Here is a 21,800-nt window from a genome sequence, read left to right as displayed (position 1 = left end):
GCCGTATGTCTGGTCTGATCAAATAAAAACAAATGGAAATGCCTTGAAACTTGACGCAATCAAATTTTAGAGGAAGCGAAGCATCGAAATGAAAAAGGCTGAGATAAAAAAATGCTGGAAAAAAAATTTCTAAAAGAGAAAAAAATTATATAATAATGATCATGATATTGAAACGATGATCATACGGTCTAATTAAAATAGGATAGAAATTCTAAGGAAGAACTTCGTGAATAATCGTGTTAGCGTCTATTATACTCGACTATTCCAAGCGAGTTTATCAAACAATGTCTATTATTAGATGACGACCCGTCATCGAAAACACATCGACAAATGATGCAACACATTTTATCGTTTTTTCTATTCCCAACTGATACGTTAGAATTTTATCTTTCTATTCGAAAATTACATTGAAAATGTCCAACGATTTTTTCAATTTCCTCTTTTCTCTTTTCTCTTTCTCCTTCTACGTTTCTCCTTTTCTTTTTCACTGACTCTTCGTTTCTTTTTCCTTTTTTTTTTCTTTTTTTTTTTTTTTTTTTTTTTTTTCATTACAAAATTTGATATGTTGCAGTTCGAGAAGAATGGTTACATCGTACTCGACGATTTCTTCAAGCCAGAAGAAATCGACGAATTGAAATTCTGCGGTGAAGAATTTACGAAGAATTTGCCACCGGAAACGGAGAGGAAAATTTTTAATACGATAGACGCGCAACAAGTAAAGAGAAAGAAAGAAAATAAAAAAGAAGATTATTTTTTATGTTTCTAATTATATTATCACGTATATGCGTGTAGGATATAGGCCAAAGGTTTTTAAGCATGAGCCAAAAGTTCCTGGATCACTTTAAAAATCAATTATTCTCATTCGAGACTATTTGGGCTGATTTCTTTCTCTTTTTTTTTTTTCTTTTTCTTTTTGTTAGATTTTTTTTTCAGATTACGAAACAACAAGCCAAAAGCTTGTTAGACTGAAAGCCCGATTACTAATTGGCCTAAAACGTTTCGAAAAAAAAGTAATTGGATTTTTAAGATCGCCTAGAAACTTCTTGGCCCATCCAAAAACTTTTGGCCAATCCTTTGGCACGGATTATAAAATTGTTTCTATTATATTTCAGAGTAAAGATCAATATTTTCTGGACAGTGCGCACAAAGTATGTCCATTCTTCGAAAGTGAAGCACTTGAGAACGATGGCACTTTGAAAGTTCATCCTAGAGTGTCTCTAAACAAAGTAAGTTAATATTTCGATGATCGATATACATTTTCGATGTAGAAAAAGAAATCTTTTATTACTTAAATTAGATATCAAGTAGAATATTAACAAATTAATTTTACCCATTTAAATCCATTGACCACATTTTTTTTTAAGATCCGATCTTTAAGCTCGAGATTTACATTTATGTTATAGATTCTTTTGTAAGTGTAGTCTTCGATAAATCGTGTCAATGATCTATTATTTTTACTATCTTCCTGCCATCTTTCGGTAAAATACAACAACTACTTTCAATCGAGTGCCCCTATTAGCATGCAACATTTATACATCCAAATACTTCGAATGCCATCTACTGATGGTAAAACAGTTTTTTTTTTTTTTTTTTTTTTTATCGAAACCCAATTTTTTCAATAATTTTATTTTTAGATGTGAAATAAAACTAATTCATTCAAAGTTATTATATACATATATACATATACCCATTAACATATATATATATATTTAATTTGTAGGTAGGTCATGCATTGCATTGGTTACATCCAACCTTTAAAAAGTACACATTTGACGAACGAGTCAAAGAGGCTGCGTTCCAACTGGATTACATAGAACCGGCCGTGTGCCAATCTATGTACATTTATAAAAATCCTGGCATTGGTTCGGAAGGTAAAGCAATAATCTTTTTTTGACCTTTTTTTAATTACATACAAACATATATATATATATATATATATATATCATATTTATATATTATATATATATTACAATATATTAATTACAAATATATCATACACATATAATATGAAAAAAAAATATATATATTTACATTATATTTGATATATATATGTGTTGATATAATATATATATGTGTGTATGTGTGTGTGTATGTGTGTGTGTGTATGCACATGTATGTATACAACCATTATATTATATACAAATGATTACAGTAATTATGCATCAGGATGCAACGTACTTATATACAGATCCAGTTAAATTGGTAGGTTTTTGGATAGCTTTAGAAGATGCCACACAAGAGAACGGTTGTCTTTGGATTGCTCCAGGTTCTCATAAAAGTGGAGTTCATAGACGTTATGTTAGAAATAAGGATCCAAATTCTCAACAACTTTTAATATATGACAAAGCAGCACCTTGTTATCCACTCAGCAATTTCCGTCCTATTCCAGTAAGCAAGGGTAGTTGCATTCTTATTCATGGACAAGTAGTACACTTTTCTTACCCCAACAAAAGCGAAAAATCAAGACACGCTTATACTTTTCACGTTATTGAAACTAAACAGGTGGCTTATGCTAAAGACAATTGGTTACAACCACCTGCAAATGGATTTGCACGGTTGTATAGAAATTAAGTTAAGTGTAAATGTAAAAGAAAAAAAAAAAGAAAGAAAAAAGAAATAAAAGATATAAAGAAGAAGAAGAAGAAGAAGAAAGAAAATCAATTAATATCATAATTAACCATAATGCGACGCGGCTGTGTTCGTTTATTTGTGTTTATAACGCTATACAAAACTTAATGTTAACATCTCTTTTTACTTTTTATGTGAACTCATTGATAAATAAAAATGAAAATATATTCGTATTTTTCTCTCTTTCTCTATCTCTTTCTTTCTTTCTTTCTTTCTTTCCCTACTTTTTTTTTTTTCTTATTTTACTTTTTTCTTCCCCTTTTTTTTTTCTTTTCTTTTCTTTACAAACCTTAGTATCACAGTCATTATTTTCTGTTATGTATGCGTCAATCGAATTATTGTTCGTTTTGTATTATATTTTAAAGAATTTAATAATAGCAATTTTTTTTTTTTTTTTTTCTTATTTCCATATATGACAAATATTTTAAATATATAATACAACACGACTGCGAATATATCGACAATGACTCATATACATCGGTAACTTGCCAATCTGCAAAAATGTGTGCAGAGTTCTTGAAGCTGTCTTATTCCCATTTTCAAAACGTCTTCCTTTTCTTTTAAGCAACAATACACATCGAGTGGAGACAAATCCGTAGTGATCATTGTTGTTTCTTCAGGTAAGAAATTTGTTAATATGTGATAAAGATCAATCAATGTTTTATGATTCATCGAAGTATCTTTCATTTCTTCTAAAGCTCTGAAGAGAAGAAAAAAAGAAGATAAGAATAGAAACAACAATTATGAAAAACAAAAGAAATATTTGAAGAAAAAAAAAAAAAAAGGAAATAAAAAGATTAGAAAAAAACAATTATGAAAAAAAAAAGAAAAGAAAGAAAAATTTAAAGAAAAAAAGTAAACAGAAAGCTTTAAAGTTTATCGAAAAAATTATATCTATATATAATCGTTCAAATAAATCTGTTAAAAATTTTACTCACTTGCTCAAAATACGTAACAAATGATTTACGTTTTGTGCAATTTCTGGTTGTATTTTTTTCACATATTCAACCGAGGGTTCTGGATTTGGCATTTCGTAACAAAAAGTACATGGCATGTTCACGATACTTGCAGCCATTCCACTAAAAAATTTATGAAGGAACGATATTTATATTCGATTTTGTTTAAAATTTCTGAAAGTATTTCTTATACGAATAATTTTTTACCCGATATCACGTGCATATGAATAGATATAATTGAAATAATTAAAAGCATTTTCTGCTCTACGTTTTTGTTCAACTACATCATTTTCCATTCCAATTTCTTCTTGTATTTTTTTCTCACGTATCTCGTTCTCATAATTTTGACATCTCTTTTTAATATCCTAAAATAAATAAAATTGTTTACGTTTTTAAAGAGGAGAGAAAACGAAAACGAAAAACATATAAGTAAGTATTAATTACTTCAATGGAACTTGATGCACGATTCATAAGGTCAAAATATTTATCAACATTGACCATTTGAATCAGGTCACTACACTTCTCTAGTAAATGTGCAACGTCCTTCAATTTACGTCCACCTTTTAAAAATTTATTCATCGTTAATTCTCCATATCGTCTAATTTATACGATCATAGTATTTATGATGATTATCTAACTTGTACTAACTTGGCATCGTTCTAAATATTTCCAAAAGTTCTTTGAGAAGCTGTTCTGCTTGCTTGTCAAACGCTTCGCTTATAGCAGCTATCCAATGTTTTATAGCACATTTTAAAACGCACAAAACTGTCCAAGGTGGCTTTACGATAGTATATTTTTCCCAATTTTCACCAAATAAATTCTTCATTTCTTTACTTACTATCTGAAATAATCGATTTCGTTCGTACGACAAATTTTTTAATATTTATTTTTTCTTTTCTTTTAAATTTATATATACATATAAAATAAAATATATATACACATATACATACGACTGAAAGAAATTCTTTTATTGTAGATTCCACCTCTTCAAATAATTCGTTCGAATAACGTAATTCCTCTTGAAAAGCTGAAAGAATTTGTGAGCCTTCACCTTGCATCTTTTGAAGGTAAATATCGTGAAATGATAAGTTCTTATTGTTAGTCGAAAAAATATAATCTATTTTTTCAAGAGGATCGTCTCTTCCGAGTGCTACTATGTCGTATATCATTGCTTTGTTGCAAAGGTTTTTATCATACGATAATAAAGCCTACATTAAAAGATATATATATATATATATATATATATATATATATATATATATATAAATTATTTTTTATTTAGCCTTCAAGATATTAACAAAATTATTTTCTATCGAACTTACCACAGTTCTTCCTGCGTTTCGAATTTGTAAACAAGTTTGTAGAATCTCGTCGTCCGGACATTCAATGGCAAATTTTTCTTTGTTGTTTCTTACGTCCTCTAAAGTTTGACCGACTATACGTGGATCATTAATGGATAAATGATTATTGAGAAAATTTATAGCTTTTCTGGCTTTCATACGTAAATGTACTGACTTTGTTCCAAATTTGTCGTCTTTTAAATAATCCAATTCCTATAGGAAAAAGAAGAGAGAAAAAAAAAAGAGAAAAAAAAATCATTTCTCTAAATATAAAAAATTAAAAAATAATTTATATACATTTTTTATACTTACTCGTATAACGGTCCATGGTATTACAAGAATTGGCTTGTCATATTTTGCGAATTCTGTAGTCATAGCTTTTACGATTGCATCTAAATTCGATAGGAACACGTTTGTATCTACAACAATGTATAAAGTTTTCTTTTCTTCTTGAATCGGTAATGATGGAAATTGTAAAATATTTCCTTCCATTGGTAATGTTTCATTCCTAGCATTTTCAACGCATAATTTTATCCTAGCGGCTTGTACCTATACAAAGATGTTTCTTATTTATAATTATTGTTTGAACAATAAATAAAAATATATGTATATTTGATAGAATAACCTCGAATGTTATCTTTTCATCTTCCATTGGCTCCCAATCCATTTCTTCATAAAGAGATGAATCATTAGACTTATTTGCAGGATTTTCTCCCGACGTATTTAATGATTGATTTTGCATATTAGATTTTACTGACGCCAGCAATTGATCTTCATGAGAGATTACTTTATTACGTAAAAGCCTATTACGTAAATTTTTATACCTCATATCACTGGTTTTATAAATATCCGAAATTTCTAAAATTTGCGTATAAACATTACACCAAATTAATTATATTTTTGTCCAATAGACGGAACAAAGAAATACATACCGTTATCTTTTATAATCGTGAGCAGTGAACCATCACTGCTTTGCGATGACTTATCATTACTCTTTTGATCTTTCATTTGTAGATTCAATGTTTTTCTTAATTTATCCATGCGTTCTTTAGCCAAATTCTTTTTTAAAATAATGCTTCCACCTTTCTTATTTACATTACTATTATATTCTTTATTTTCTAAAAGCGGAACAGATCAATAAATCGACATTATAATAAAGTATTGATAAGACACACACACTTATAAACAAATAATCTCAATTACCTATTACTCTCTCCTTAGATTTGTACTGAAAATTATTTTTCTTTTGCAATATATTTTTTATCACAATTGACCTCTCCGATTTAGTTTCGACGATATCTGCGATCGGAGGACTCCTAATATTACTTTTCGTAGAATTATTTTCATGACTACTGGAACAAGTAGATGTGTCTTGATTCGAGCTTGAAGATTTTACCACGCCCTCTCTTTTACGTTTTCTTCTCTTATCTACTTTTACTCTATGTTTAACATTTTCAACTACTTCAGTGCGTTTAACATCTTGAAACGACTGTGTCTGCTTCCTGTTCATATTTTTTTTCTGTATCTTTTCATAAATAACTCTCATCTGTGGCGTCATTATCTGTAATTTTGAATCCTCTTCACTTTTGTACAATTCGATAGAAGAATCAATTTGTTTGCATGAATTGGTAGACGAATTACTTTTCGAAGGACTTTTGATCTTCTTCTGTTGCATTTTCTTTTTAATGTCCGCCATTTGTAATGTATCAAATTCTTGTGCAGATTTAGAATGTCGTTTGGCTACTAACTTCCTTCGTACAATACCTTCTTTGTTATTATCTTCTTCAATATCAGAAGTTGCCCTTGATTCATTAGAACTCACTTCGCTTGTTTTCCTTTTTTTTTGTTTTTGTACATCATTAATAAAAACCTATATAAATATACGAAAAAATAAACCAATATGTATCGTTGAAAGGCAACATCATTAAAATAATTCATATAAAATGGAGTCGCAATATAGTAGAGTAATCAAAAGTATTTAAATCTAATATTAAAGATCAAATATCTTGACATTTATAACCTGTTTCGTTCCATCCGTTGTAGGTTCCTTCCAAGAGGATTCACTGGTTCTAATATTGAAATAATAAACTCTATCTGGATGACTCTTAGAACTGACAACAACCCAATTTTTCGGAAGTTTATGTTTTTTCATATTGAAAACAACAAACGAACATTACGATTACTCGTAAAACGTATTCGATCGAACGCGTTCATTTATTTCCGTATTATCAAATGAGGTTGAACACATGTTTCTTACGTATTACGTCGTTCCATACATTATCAATGAAAATAAAAATTCAATTATGACACAAATACGAACCTATCAAGATAGAGATTTAACACGAAATACGACGTTATGGCAGCGCACACAATTCTGATAAATCATACATATACGTTAGCGATACGTACGATACATATGTAAGTAATACATATCTCTCAACGTCTACTGTTTGAAGACGTAAGAACGTCATAATAAAAGTGTTCGTAGTCGATCGAAACGTCATCGTGGGTACAAAAGTTACGTCCTATTGGTCGACTACCATACGTATCAACCAATCCTAGCTTAGAGAGTTACGGTCCAATCGCGCGTGAAGTAATAAGCACTGTGGTAACTCGTGGATTACTAAAGACGTAAAATGGCGCCATCTTTGAGTAGGTTGCGAAGCACATTGTTAGTCAAAACAATCGCCGAAATCGCAATCTATTTTTAGGTGGCACCCACCGAGCTACGGTACTTGACCGTTTTTCTCGGGCGTCGAAAAAAAGAACGGGCGGTAGGAGCGGTTAAACGCGAGCGACATCGAGTTTTCGGGAAAAGGTTCAACGACCTCTCTCTTTCTCTCTCTATCTCTCTATCTATCTATCTGTCTGTCTCTCTCTCTCTTTCTCTCTCTATTTCTCTCATTCTATCTCTCTCTCCCTCTCTCTATATATATATATATATATATCTCTCTCTCTCCGTCTGTCTCTCTCTCTCTCTCTCTCTGTCCATCTCTCTCTCTCTTTCTCATAGGGTACACACATAGACAGCGTGCGTGTGACAAGAGTGCCCCGACCGGCCATGTTTATACCGTGGTGAATTTTGAGTAAACGCCGAGCCGAAATCCCACGAGTCGAGTTTTCCACGTGCGCCCGCACGACGATAGTCTCGCGTCCTATAGATCCAGGAAAGTGACACGTATAATTACGATATGGAATCCAGCGAGAGAGGTGAGTTTACGTGATTAAACGTGAAAATCGCGGCAATATTGAGAGCATCTGACACAAATCGACGGCCCCGGGGGGGCAATGGCAGTGTCAGGGTCGAAACGGAACTAGTTCAGTGACCGCATTCGCGCGATTCCATCCATTTATTTTCTACCTTGATACCCTTTATCTTTACTTTAGAACGTGATATATATCAAATAACATTTCCTTTCTAACCATTCGCGAACCTATCTTTCTCTTTCTCTTTCTCTTTCTTTCTCTCTCTCTTTCTCTCTCTCTCTTTCTCTCTCTCTTTCTCTCTCTCTCTCTCTCTTTCTCTCTTTCTCGGCGTTACTGCGTTCCGCGAGGACGAGAATCTCTTTCTCTTTTTCTCTTTATCTTTCTCTTTCTTTCTCTCTCTCTCTCTCTCTCTCTTATTTTCTCTCTTTTTCTCTATACAGAAAAATTCTACTCTCTGTACCTGAATCTATGTCATGCGTTCGCATTTCACTTTTGAAAGCGACTGTACCTCTCCTCTCTCGTCGACTCTTTCTGCGTTCTTACTGACACACACCGAGCAACGTTTTACCGATCGTTTCTTTAAATCCCTCTTTATATATTATATATATATATCTTTGTTTAATTTTCTTCTTTCCCTTTTTTCTTTCATCAATCATCTTCCTAGCTTTTTATATTTCTATCTATTTTGTTTCTAAATCGTCGATGTTATTTTTATTCTATCTATTTATCTTTTTTTTTTAATTTTCATTCTTTTTCTATGATCTCTTCGTTTAATTTATTTGTCTTTCTCTTTCTCTCTCTCTCTCTCTCTCTCTCTCTCTCTCTCTCTCTCTCTCTCTCTCTCTCTTATGGAACATCGTCTTTTCTTTCAAATTTCTTTACTTTCATTTTCTAAAGTATAAAATTAATGTAAAATAAGCGTCCTTCTCTTTCTATATTAGCACGAGGAGAACTCATATACCCTACTAACGTTGTGCTCTTGTGCCTACGAAAGACACGTGTGAGAATTTGTTATTGCCTCGACGAGTTTTCATCTGCCGTAAGGTTGTAACGTGGCGACACCTGTCGAGCGTTCGTGCACGCCCTACCTCAAGTTCCCGAGGATTAACCCTACCACTCTCTTCTCTTTTACGCATTTGCCCCTTTTATACTCCACCCTCTTTACTCGCTGACATGGCGGCCGACTGAATTCCAGCTGGTCGTAAGGAAAACCAATGTGATGTGATGTGATGTGCCTGTCTGTTCGTTTCTTTTCGTTCTTGCTCTTTCTCTTTTTTTAATTTTCTTGGGTTTTTAATCAAATGATACCAAAGATAACAAATATGATTGTTATTATCGAACCATTTATAAATTTTATATAGGAACATTTTCGAGCGATTTAAAAATCTCTCCGTCTCTTTTCTAATTTTACAATGCAAAAAAGAATTTGTTTTTTTTTTATCTTCTTTCTCCTTTCGTTCTCGATCTTTTAAACCTTCTTACCTTTCTCAAACAGAATTCTTTTTTTCCCATTAAAAAAAAAAAAAAAGAAAGAAAGAAAGAAACAGAAACACGTTTCTCAACGATATAACTTCATTCTGTAATTTTGTATTCATATTATCTAACGATCTTCTATGCCATTCTATTGTTTTTTCTTTATTATTATTGTAAATTTTTATTCCAATCATATAATATTCGTACAATTGTCTCGGTCGATAAAGAAGATCGAAATAGAAAAATCGTCGAGTGTCAAAGCGAGCAAAGAGAGAAGAAAGAAAGAAAGAAAGAAAGAAAAAAAGAAAGAAAGAAAGAAAGAAAAAAAACAGGAACGATATATATTACTTTAACGTAGTATCTATCTAATATTTGAACATTTGTTTCGTTGGAAAATCAAACGAATCAACTGTTGATGTTGACTGAACACGTTTCAAGATGGCAGCCAGGCACAGTCTTATACTCGGTTAAGCTAAAAAATTTCGGCGAAACTTCTTTTGTCCAGACATGAACAAACGTGAACTCTCGTTCCTCACGTCGTTCGTTATCCTTCATCTTTAATCCTCGTTCTTCCACCCTTCTTCCGTCATACTTTTTATTCTCTTTTTGCAATCCCTCTTCCCTCCTTCCTCTCTTAGTCTCTTCCTCGTTATATAAGTCCAAGGACGAGAACTGTGCAGCTCTTATATATACCTATCCTTCTCTTTTTATTTTTTTTTTTTTATTTTTTCTTCTTTTTCTTCTTCTACCACCTTCCTTTTCTTTCCTTCTCTTTCTTACATACACGTATACATACGTACACATACACACACGTTCCTTCTTTGCTTCCCGTTTATCCTTTCTACCACAAATAACTTTTCGAGCCGGTAGAACTATCCTCTTGGAATCTTAATTCGCTATATAAAATATAGAAAGGAAGGAATATGTATATATATATATATATACACACACACACACATACATGTACACATACTTTTCAAAGTATATAAATAAATTTGAAAGTTCCTCCTCTCTCTCTCTCTCTCTCTCTCTCTCTCTCTCTCTCTCTCTCTCTCTCTCTCTCTCTATCTATCTATCTATCTCTCTCTCTCTCTCTTTGTCTCTCTATCTCTTTTTCTCTCGCGTGATAATAATTAAACACGAGATTCGCATCGCGTGGGTGGTAGAAACCGTACAAGGATATACTTATACATCTAAGTACATATGTATGTATGCATGTACTCTCGCTTATTTAGATTATTTCGTGGAGTGTCCTCCTATCGTTCAGGATGTCCTGTAATTATTATGAGTCTCTCGTTCGAACTAATTCTACATAAAGAAAGAAAGAAAGAGCAAGCGAGAGTCGTGTTAGCGTGGGTTTAACATTTTTTTCCCTTTTTTTTTTTCTTTTTTTTTTTCTTTTTTTATTTTTTTTTACCAGAGTTTGCTTGACTCGCGATAGAGGAGATAAGATTATCCTACCCGAGTCTCGGCTCGACTCGGCTCGAATCGACTCCACGATTTGTATGTTATTTTAAAATACTCGAAATGAAATTACGGTAACTTTTTTTCTGTTTAAATACCTCTATTTTTTATTTCTTTCTTTTTCTTCTTTTTTTTTTTTTTTTTTTTTTCTTTAAGATCACTTCGTTTTTTTAATATCCGAGACATTCGACAATGTCATTTCATATTCGTCGGATTAGATCGATTAGATCGCACTGAATTAATTAGATCGGATGGAATTTAATTCGGACGAATTTTCTTGGCTACTTTTCTTTGATTCTTTTTTTCTTCTTTTGCTTTTTCTTTTCTTCTTTCGTCGAAGATACGAAAGAAAATGCGCTGACAACAATGCACTAAGGTCGACAATGAATCATGATACGTTCTCGATGTAGGAATATAACGGGTTTATTGATCGCGGTTCGCTCGATCGTAGGCACTATACCGAAGCATATATAATTATGCAATCGTTACGCAATTCTCGCCAGGTTCTCATGGCAAGTGTTTGTCTCGACCTACTGACATTGGTCTGCTACAGAACGGGACACGCCTACTTGCAAACTTTCAAGGTTGCTAAGCTGTTCACGCTTCGACGATCCTTTCCACTTCTTTTTTTGCTTTTTTTTTCTCTCTTTTTCTTTTTCTTCTTCTTCTTCTTCTGTTTCTCTTCCTCCTCCTCTTTTTCTTCTTCTTCTCCTGCTGCTTCTACTTCTACTTCTACTTCTTTATTACCTCCTCCTCCTCCTCTTTCTCCTTCTCTTCCTTTCCTCTTACCCTTCACTTCTTTCCTCTCCTACTTTTTTCAATTTCACGCGAGCTGATCCTTGCTCATGGATGAAAGGATGAATAAATTCTTTCCAAGATATTTCTCATTGTAATTTCTTACATGTAATACAGAATGGAATTTTTTAATTCAGTAAATATTAATGACGATGATGTTATTCTGGAAATTATTTTTCTTCAAAATAATTTTACGCAGTACGTAGGCGCGTCCGTATTTATCTATTTATGTAGGACAAGTTTTGTTATATATTTTTTACTGATATCAATCCGTCAGTTTTTTGAAGCTTAAGTTTAAATCAAAATAAGAATTAAAAGAACGTAAATGTAAAATGATAAAAGAACTTCATGACGATGAACGTATGAAAATATCTTTTTTGTTTTTTTTTTCTTTTTCTTTTTCTTTTTCCGAAAAAATGTACACACGGATATCTACACAATATTTAGGAAAAATGTAATAATACAGTTTCTCAATTTCATTTTAGTAATCACAGAGTTTTTTGATGCATTTAAATCGTAAAATTATATATACTAATGAAAGTATGAAAATATTTGTTTGAAATATAATAGATATTGTCAATGTTTGAGAACAAAAATTTAATAATAAATTATGAGAGAAAAAGGAAAATAAAAAAATTAACCATTTATAAATAATATCAAGAATATTTCAATGTTTCCATTTTTTTTAATGTTCCATCCTGTATAACATCTGCATATTTATCGAGAATCGTTCAAAACCTTTTCTCAATAATTATTTCGATCGACAACATCGTCGATTTTATGAAAGAGAAGATAGAACTCTCTTTTCGATAGTCTTATTCGATAGGAAGCCTTGATGTTAAACCATGGAAAATTTCTCCTTGAGTTTTCACTCCTTTTCCTTTTTTTTTTTTTTCTTTCTTTATATATATACTATCTTTTCTTCTTCTTTTCTTCACTTTTTCTCTTTTACGTGTTCAACATACCATAACGTACTCGTTCCAAAACGATTATTATCGCACGAAATTATAGAAAAGTTTCTTAGGCATTCGCAAAATTTCAAATATTATTTACAATATCATATTACAGATCATATATTAGAATAATAATTTATATTATATTATATTATATTTTTATCATTTCTAATTTATATTATTATAGTATTATTAAAAACATGAAACGTCATTATTTTGTATGATTCAGAAATATTTATATGTATATATACATATCTACATTGGCATATATTAAATGAAATATTAATATAGCGAGCAATTAAATATTATTAATTATTATTAAAAGAATATTGAATCTTAAGTTTTCTCATATTTTTAACGATAATCTTTGCGGAAAGTGTTCTCTCGGTGGAATTAAAATGGACGAGATCGTGTTGCATTCCATGTAACCTTGGGCGAAAAGCTATTTCTCTCTCTCTCTCTCTCTCTCTCTCTCTCTCTCTCTCTCTCTCTCTCTCTCTCTCGTTCGAGCTCTTTTTCGCTCTCTCTTTCTCTCTCTCTCTCTCTCTTTCTCTCTGTGTCACTTTAATTAAACGCGTTTGATAATTACCGCCATCGGCGTCGTGGACGCAATATATCGTTGCGTATGTTGCTAGGAAAGCCGCTAAAATCACTTCGAATAATCCTACAAAGTGCACTGAAAACAGCATCAAATGTTTCTTTACGAATACTGAAATTACTTTATCATTCATCCAACGAATACTACCTATACGTTTCATTATTAAAATTAATCATAAAAATGACTTAAAAAAGAAAAAAAAAAAAAAGAGAACCATGCAGTAAAATAGATACATTGAAAACTAACAAAAACCATCGTATTCTATTTTATTAAAAAACAAACAAAAAATCATAAATATCGAAAAAGTTTTTAGATGTTTTTTTTAAAAACAATTGCCTTTTTTCCAAACCTTTCAGATCCATTTGTTTTGTTTTGTTTTATTTTTTTTTTTCGGATTGTAAAACTAAAAGTGCCAATTATAAAACTGCAAACTTTGAAGCCAAGCTTAAAATATCTCGAAGAAGATTACATAATCGATTTTTAAGGTCACCTAGGAACTTTTGATTTATCCTATACAAACATTTATCGTAGATCGTCCATCTAATATTTGCATACGATTTAAAAAAAGAAGAATAGGGAGAGGGAGAAAGAGGAAAAGAAAAACAGAGAATTTGAAAACATCCTGAAATAATATTATCGTACATTTCAAACAAAAAAAATAAATAGAAATGAATATAAACATAGATCACAAATTCATTATCTGACGTAACAAACAAATTTATATATAGATAAAAGTTATAGAATTGTGATAACGAAGGGAATAAGCATGACTATTCATAATAAACGAATACATGTATACGTACACATCTATCTACACACACACACACACACACACATGCATCCTACGTTAAATAAAAATTTAAAAGAAGAAGTGAACTTTAAAAATACGGACGAGTTACGATAAAGGCCGCGTTACAGAGGCTGCCTACACGATAAGGTAACGCCAGTAAAGCAACTGTGAAAGAATACATTGGGTATATACGTGTATATACTACACGTACCTGTGTATTAATACGTATAAACATACAACATATATATATATATATAAATATATCCCTATGTGTATATGTATATATATGTGTATGTCAATGTTTTTGTATATATACGTTCTCTTAACGCTTGGATTCCGTTGACCGACGACGGTCATGATAGGCCATTCTTGTTTTCAGCGGAAATTTTTTTATCTATTCGACTTTCTGCTCGACAAACTACGAAGGGCATGAATTACAAACCTTATCCTTGACTCTCTCTCTCTTTCTCTCTCTCTCTCTCTCTCTCTCTCTCTCTCTCTCTTTCTCTTTTTTAGCGAGTTTTTCTTTCAAGTTCGTTTATTTATCTATCAAAGTGAACCATGAGTCTCTATTAAACATACATATATCTATATACATATACGTCATATATATATATATATATATATATATATATATCAACATTTTAAAAGGACAAGCTTTCGTACCGTTAAACGTAAAGAATTATATATAATATATATGTACATATATGCATATACATATATGTATGTAGTTAGCATGGCGAGCAAAGGTCGCTTGGTTTATCGGCGCGTATCTTCTCTTTTATTCTAAAACGGAAGGTATTATTGCTTCAGTATGTATATACATACATACATACATACATACACGCACACATATATATATATATATCGATGATTTAAAAGTAGAAGTTCGTCCTCATATTTTTCATTACACTCGAAGAGAATTCGCGATAAGCTTTCATCGAATTAGAAAATGGTGGTAGGGCATCGATCGTTGAGTTTAGTAGTAGGTTGGGGTGCTCTTGTAGGGAGGGTAGGTAGTGGGGGTGTGGAACAGAGAGAGAAAGATAGAGAGAGAGAGAGAGAGAGAGAGAGGGAGAGTGGGAGCAAGTGCATTTTAAGTGCAAGCGAGGCCAACCCTATGCAATTGGTTGGAAAGCGAACCGCTTCGTTGGAGGGGAATCACTTGGATGGTAGAGAAAGATGGAAGATGCTAAAGAGAGAAAGAGAAAGAGAGAGAGGAGGAGGAAAGGGGTAGCAGTAGTAGCAGTAGTAGTGGGGAGGGTGGAAGACTAGAGGAAAGAAGGGCAAAGAGGAAGCCGAGTGCACAAAGCAGACATATGGGTCAATGTCGGGACACTCCTGTGTACTGTTTAGCACGATTCACCTAGTGACCTACTTGTCATCCTTCTCTTTCTTTCATCTTTTCTATATTGTTTCTTTCTCTCTCTCTCTCTCTCTCTCTTTCTTCTCTCTCTTTCTGTCTCTTTTTCTACTTCTTTCCATCTAATTATCTATCTACAGTTAGTGTAAAAAGTATTCGTAAATCCTTTATAATTTTTTATTATATATTTAGTATATATTTTTTATATAGTATATTTATTAGTATATGTTTTATATATTTTGATGTATAGTATATTTTTTATTATTTTTTATATGTATATATATTTTTTTTTGTATATAAGAAATATATATATATATATATATATATATAGAGAGAGAGGAATTATATAAAAATATGTGGAATGGAAAAAAAAAATTGTAATGTTGTTTATATGGAAAATTATAATTGGGTGTGTGATGTACTATTGTCGTATTATTTTGGAACGTATAAGAGTAGTGTTATATTGAAAAATTGTATGATTACAAGAAGGAATTTTATATTTATGGAAAATAATTATTATCCATATTATATATTATTATAATTTTTATAATATATTAAAAACAGGCAGAATATATGAAAAAAAAAAAAAAACAAAAAAGAATATATATATATTATATACAACGAAGAAATAAATATTTAAAGAAAATTATAATTTATATGCATTATTCTTTAATTCTTATAACGTATAAAAAAAAATAATATACAAACAAATAATAAAATGTATTCATAGAAAATTACTATAACGAATATACGAATACTTTTTACATTCACTGTATCTTCTCTATTCTAGCTACCTCCGACTCGTGTCCCGTAGACTCATCGCATGTTTAGAATTCAAAATAGCGCAGGTGCGCCATTTTATTCTGTGTATGTGTCTCTATGTAAAGTTGGCCCAGTTATAAAACGTTGTAAGCTATTTTTTTTTTTTTTATTTTATTTCTTTTTCTATTTGCATTTTCTTTCTTTTTTTTTAATATATGTATCTACGTATAGAAAGAACAACCGAATAACTTTTTTTATATCCTATAAAATCGAACAAACGAACACGTTTATATCATAGACGTATAATAAAATAATTAATTTTGTGATCTCTCTTTTTGTTTTTCAGGTGAGTTTAAGCGTGTCATCGTCTTTACGAACGATCGATCAATCACAACGTTATTAATACGTCCTGCTACCTTGTAAGTAACTATTTTTACGATCCAAGTAATCTTGAAAGTGTTCATTGTCTATTAGATTATCTTATAATAAACTACCTTTTAACAAAATTAAAAAGGAAAATAAAAAATAAGAGATAATAACAAAAAAAAATAAATAAATAAATAAGTAAGTAAGTAAGTAAGTAAGTAAGTAAGTAAGTAAGTAAGTAAGTAAATAAATAAAAAGAACAGAGAATAAAATAGAGTTACGTTCAGAATTATTATGCAAACTGAAACGAACGTTGCTCGTTATTGAAATAACGATGATAAATAAATCATTTAGAGAAAATTATTGTTCTATTTTGAGATCATTAATGATATATGTATGTATGTTACGATGTATATAGATATACACGTATATACATATACATATGTACTTCTTTCTCGATGAAAAACGAGTGGAATGTGCGTTTACGATTACATACATACGCACACTTACACGTGTATCTGAATAAAATTGTATTTAGGCCGTTGCGATCTGGTTCTTTCAACGTAATATGCGCATACACTAACGATGTCCATGGTACTCGTTTCATATCATTGTGTTTGGATTTTGATTAGGCTTACTTAGGTTTCTAAAAAGGTCAGACCTCTTTAAAAATCCAATACCGATTGGAATTCAAACGTTTTCATTTAAAATCAATTAAAATCGTCAATGACAAGCGAAATCTAAAGAATGTTCGTTCTTTATGTTTTCCTTTCTTTCTTTTTTATTTTTATTTTTATTTTTATTTTTATTTTTATTTTTATTTTTATTTTTATTTTTATTTTTTTCCCGTCTCGCTCATATTTTAAACGTTCCCTTGGAAATATTATGATTTCATTACAATTCTAAACGATTACAAAAGAAAGAAACAAGCGGTGATTTCTTTAAAATGATATACGATACAAATAAAAGTTCTTTGTTCTTTCTTTCTTTTTTTATTACTCGAATTTCGTAAGAAAAAAAAAAAAAAGATAACTCCTTTCGATTTCTTAATTCGAATTGAACAATTGAAAAAAAAAGAAAAACAAAATTGATTTATTTAACGAGGAATGAAATACGAGTGAAAATTCTTTAACATGTTTTCTTCTTCGTTAGATAACTCGAATTTTTCAATAAAAATTCTCCGTTTCTTCAAAAGTTTAGAGACGACTTAAAAATTTATCTTTCCAACAAGATATAAAATACGAATGCAAGTTCCTTTCTTTTCTCTTCTTCTTTTCTTTTTTTGTCATTCGAAATTTTGTAGAACAAAAGAAAAGAAAAAGGAAAAAAGAATAACAAAAAAAAAAAAAAAGAAAGAAAGAAAGAAAGAAAATGAAAAGAAAGGATTATCTCGATTCGTTTGAAAAAATATAAGAGAAGAGGAGCGTGGCTTGGGCTACGTCGCAATGCGACGAAATTATGCGTCGACCTTGACTGTTTTACTCGCCTTTTCTCGTCGTCCCCACTCGGGAAGCCGATTGATCATCCTTCTCTCGTCTCGTTCCTTATAAACGAGCATTATTTATAACGCGATGCGTGCATGCGCTCGCTAGCTAACTCGCGTTAACGTGGTTGATCATGCATACGACCGGCCGACCGACCAACCGACCGACCGACCGACCGACCGACCGACCGACCGACCGACCGACAGACAAACAGACAGACCGATCAACCAACCAACCAACCGCCATCTCGATATCTCTCTAGCCTTTCTGAAGCTTCCATAACTCATGCAGCTTGCTTGCATTTAATGACACATCGCGTAAACGTGCAACTGAGATAGGAAATACGATATAATATATCTCTGACATCCTTTTTATTATATTAATCATCAGCATGTTCTAAATGATCTGATTAAAATTTCTTTTCTTCTTCTTTTTTTTTTCTTTTTTATTCTTCTTTTTTTTTATTCTCGACTATGAAACAGATAAGACGGAGGATAATTGTATATAATGAAATTATATTGATTAAAATAATAATCGTTATATATCATCGAATATACTCTCTCTCTCTCTCTCTCTCTCTCTCTCTCTCTCTCTCTCTCTCTCTCTCTCTCTCTTCTTTCTCTTTTTCTTTAGAGGTAGGATTATATCATTAAAAATTATTCATAATTGATTTTATGAAATTGAAAAAAGAAAATAATCGAACGAGTCCACGACATATTTTTTTTAATTCCTTCTCTCCGGTTCTAATACATGGCTTTTGGAAGATTAAAAAGAAGAATCTAACAGTCTTACGTCTATATATGTCGTCTAAAGAATATTAGAAACGTGACGATATTGTATATTAAAATTATTACGATTAACTACGTCAAATTAGAAAGAAAAAAAAAAAAAACAAAACAAACAAGTAAACAAACCTATCGGAATATTTCTTAGCAATTGTTCTCTCATCTATCATCGACTTTCGAAAATAAAAAAAAAAAAAACGAAGTAAAAAATACAAAAATAAAGCAATGGTCTCTCCCTTTCGACTAACTCACTACAAGAGCTATATATTTTACTTATATATGTACGTCGAACAAACGGTATGTCGTTTCTCCGTTTATTAGGATTCAAACGAGCGATTAAGAGCTAAAAAAGAGAGAGACAGACAGACAGAAAAAAAGAGAGAGAGAGAGAGAGAGATTTTTTGAGTGTTCACGCGTGAACAATAGCCCGTCTGATTGGTGCCTGCTTTAGAATTAGAAACCCGAATTTTGCATTGTGCAAAGCCACGACCAGACGAAACAGCTGCAGCTAAAATTTTTTTCTTTTATTTTCTCTCTTTCTCTCTCTCTCTCTCTCTCACTCTCTCTTTTCTTCCATCTTTTTCCTTTTCTCAGTCAACCCCCTCCCTCCCCCCCCCGTTTACTAGCTAGCTTCCTTCTTTTAGACTTCTTCTTCCTCTTTGTCTTTTTCTTCCTTCGTTTTTGTTCGATTTTGAAAGACAAAAAAAATGTAAAAAGAAAAGAAAAAAAAAAAAAAAGAAATTTCTCCTCCTGTCGATATTTTGACTTCCGTTGGCTTTCTTATTGTTTCTTCCTTTTCTTCTTCTTCTTTCTTCTTTTATTCTTTTTTGTTTGCTTCTTTGTCTTATTTTTTAATAAAAATACACGCATTCGATCCACGAGAAATGTCGTAGAAAACGAGTTGACACGAAGAACACAGCGTGGCAAGTAGAAACGGAATCGCATGTACGGACTTACTGTTCTAAGTATATGTAGGTGGCTGACCTTGACGACGACTACTTATGACCGATCCACGCGCAGACGCGGAAAGAAAGACTCTCGGCAGAAAACTGCGAGAGGAGAGATCCTATCTAAATATATACGTGTGTACACGAGCGAGAGAATTTCGATGCTAAGATCAAAAAATAAAAAAAAAACAAAAAACAAAAAAGAAAAGAAAATTATATTTTTACGAGAGCTCCATGACGTTTTTCTCTTTCTTTCTTTCTTTCTTTCTTTCTTTCTTCTTTTTCATCTTTTTTTATTTGCTTATTTGTTCTTTTTTTCGATTTATAAATGATCGAGATATTTTGGTGATATCATTAATAATAATAATAATAATAATAATAATAATAATCCTATATAAGGCACACACGTGCAGTAAAATGATACGTGAATTGATTCCAAGTACAGTGAACTGATCTATACTGAGATCAATTTATATAAACGCTCTCTCTTTCTTTCACCCTCTTTCTCGTTAAATGAAATTGTACGTGTTGTTATCTTTGTATCGATAATTATATTCTTGTGTCTGCATCGTTACCATTCAGAAACATCGACTGCTGTAAACGTATATAGATAAAAGTGAAATTATGTAAAGCGCTTAGATTAGAATAAAATAACGAAACTGATCTATACGTATATAGACGGATATTTCGTATGAAAAGTTAAACGCGCAGAAGTATTACAAAAAGGAAAACAAACGCAAAAGAGAAAAAAATAGGATGAAGCGGTCAATTAGCTCGACAATACTTGTGTTGTGTTTACATTATTAATTTTACGTCGCAAGTATTATAAATTGATCCTCGCCAGATAAAGTTTGCTGCATACGAAGATGATCCTTCTTAAAATATATATATATATATATATATATATATATATATATATATATATATATATACTTACGTATATATACATCTAGATTTAGATATTAATATGTATATTATAAAATTAATAATAAAGTTAATTAATTAATTTCTCGAATGACGAAGAGCTACGAGACAGACGATGTTGACACGATCGAAGACAGAGTAATACTGAGGGATTGTATTCGCAAACGACGAACTCGGGGTCGAAAGCACGAGCCTCTGTTTTGTTTACATCTAATGTAAACTCTTAGGTCGTTACACCGAGATACATACTCTTGATTTTACTTTGAAAGACCGACTGGATCGCGTTCGTACTAAAAGAATAATTAAGCTAAATTATCGATAATATATCTTGAGATTAATATCTCGTTAATATTTTCTTACTTTAAACGTTTTTTATAATTAAAGATATTTTCCTACGTACATACGTACATACACATACGTGTATATGTGTGTGTTTTTATATTATGATATTGCAAAAATGTGTAGAAATGAATTTTATTTTTCGATAATAATAACAATGAAAATTGCATCATTATGAATGCACTTAAAAATGATATTATTCGTAAACTAATACACAAATGGATTAGCTCGACACATGATCAAACTTTTCTCTCTCTCTCTCTCTCTCTCTCTATATATATATATATATATATATATATATATATATAAAATCACATACATATATTTCTTTCTCTCCCTTCTTCTCATTTCTCTTTTTATCCTTCTACTTCACTGTGCTCAAGCGGCAGCATTAAAAAAGAGAGAGGGAGAAAGACAAACAGACAGACAGACAGAGAGAGAGAGAAAGGGTGGGAGAAGACGACTCACCCGTTTCGGCCATGCACTAGAACTTGACTCCTAAGCTCGCCGACGGCAATGTAATGCAAGCTCTCTTTCTCTCTCTCTCTGTTTCACACACACATATATTCACATATTCCCTTCCTTCCTTTCTCTCTCACTCTCCCTCTCTCTTTCTTTCTCTCTTT

At 31.4% G+C, this 21,800-nt stretch overlaps 3 protein-coding genes across 8 annotated transcripts in view; 2 read left to right on the top strand and 1 right to left on the bottom strand.

Moving 5' to 3' along the window:
* LOC122634177 (phytanoyl-CoA dioxygenase domain-containing protein 1 homolog) overlaps positions 1–2,622 on the top strand; it is a 9,414-nt gene extending 6,792 nt beyond the window's left edge. For all 3 annotated transcript variants that reach the window (XM_043822853.1, XM_043822851.1, XM_043822854.1), the window contains exons 2-5: positions 572–715; positions 1,113–1,226; positions 1,721–1,871; positions 2,153–2,622. In XM_043822853.1, coding sequence (XP_043678788.1) covers positions 572–715; positions 1,113–1,226; positions 1,721–1,871; positions 2,153–2,571 — 828 coding nt within the window. In that variant the 3' untranslated portion in view covers positions 2,572–2,622. The remainder of the gene's footprint in view (positions 1–571; positions 716–1,112; positions 1,227–1,720; positions 1,872–2,152) is intronic.
* Positions 2,471–21,800, bottom strand: LOC122634170 (transcriptional protein SWT1-like). Of its 4 annotated transcripts, none has more exons than XR_006328318.1 (13): positions 6,945–7,314; positions 6,128–6,794; positions 5,857–6,042; positions 5,550–5,782; positions 5,237–5,473; positions 4,907–5,137; positions 4,535–4,792; positions 4,233–4,425; positions 4,029–4,144; positions 3,792–3,949; positions 3,567–3,707; positions 2,918–3,328; positions 2,471–2,536 (listed from the first exon to the last, which is right to left on the bottom strand). XR_006328318.1 is itself a non-coding variant. In XM_043822834.1 (13 exons), exons 2-13 carry the CDS (start codon positions 6,618–6,620, stop codon positions 2,513–2,515), a joined length of 2,481 nt encoding a protein of 826 aa, XP_043678769.1. In that variant the 5' UTR covers positions 6,621–6,794; positions 21,643–21,800; the 3' UTR covers positions 2,471–2,512. The 4 variants fall into 4 exon arrangements, 3 of the variants coding, with proteins under 3 accessions (XP_043678769.1, XP_043678767.1, XP_043678768.1); XM_043822834.1 differs by lacking the exon at positions 6,945–7,314 and adding an exon at positions 21,643–21,800 and having other exon boundaries at positions 3,118–3,328; XM_043822832.1 differs by having other exon boundaries at positions 3,118–3,328; positions 6,945–7,315.
* LOC122634174 (retinoic acid receptor RXR) overlaps positions 7,907–21,800 on the top strand; it is a 51,400-nt gene continuing 37,506 nt past the window's right edge. The window contains exon 1 of the mRNA XM_043822848.1: positions 7,907–8,134. Coding sequence (XP_043678783.1) covers positions 8,116–8,134 — 19 coding nt within the window. The 5' untranslated portion in view covers positions 7,907–8,115. The remainder of the gene's footprint in view (positions 8,135–21,800) is intronic.

This window comes from Vespula pensylvanica, chromosome 14 (assembly GCF_014466175.1).
Source record: "Vespula pensylvanica isolate Volc-1 chromosome 14, ASM1446617v1, whole genome shotgun sequence".
Lineage (NCBI taxonomy): Eukaryota > Metazoa > Arthropoda > Insecta > Hymenoptera > Vespidae > Vespula > Vespula pensylvanica.
The sequence above is the reverse complement of the archived record's forward strand: the minus strand, read 5'-3'. Positions and strand labels throughout refer to the sequence as shown.

Bases quoted from the DNA above. Each gene is read 5' to 3' on its own strand.
- LOC122634170 (XM_043822832.1), bottom strand. From the start codon at position 7,076: ATGAAAAAACATAAACTTCCGAAAAATTGGGTTGTTGTCAGTTCTAAG. The intron at 6,043-6,127 runs GTAATTGAGATT...TTCCGCTTTTAG, and splicing joins ATCTAAGGAGAGAGTAATAG to AAAATAAAGAATATAATAGT. The intron at 5,138-5,236 runs GTAAGTATAAAA...TTTTTCCTATAG, and splicing joins TACCATGGACCGTTATACGA to GAATTGGATTATTTAAAAGA.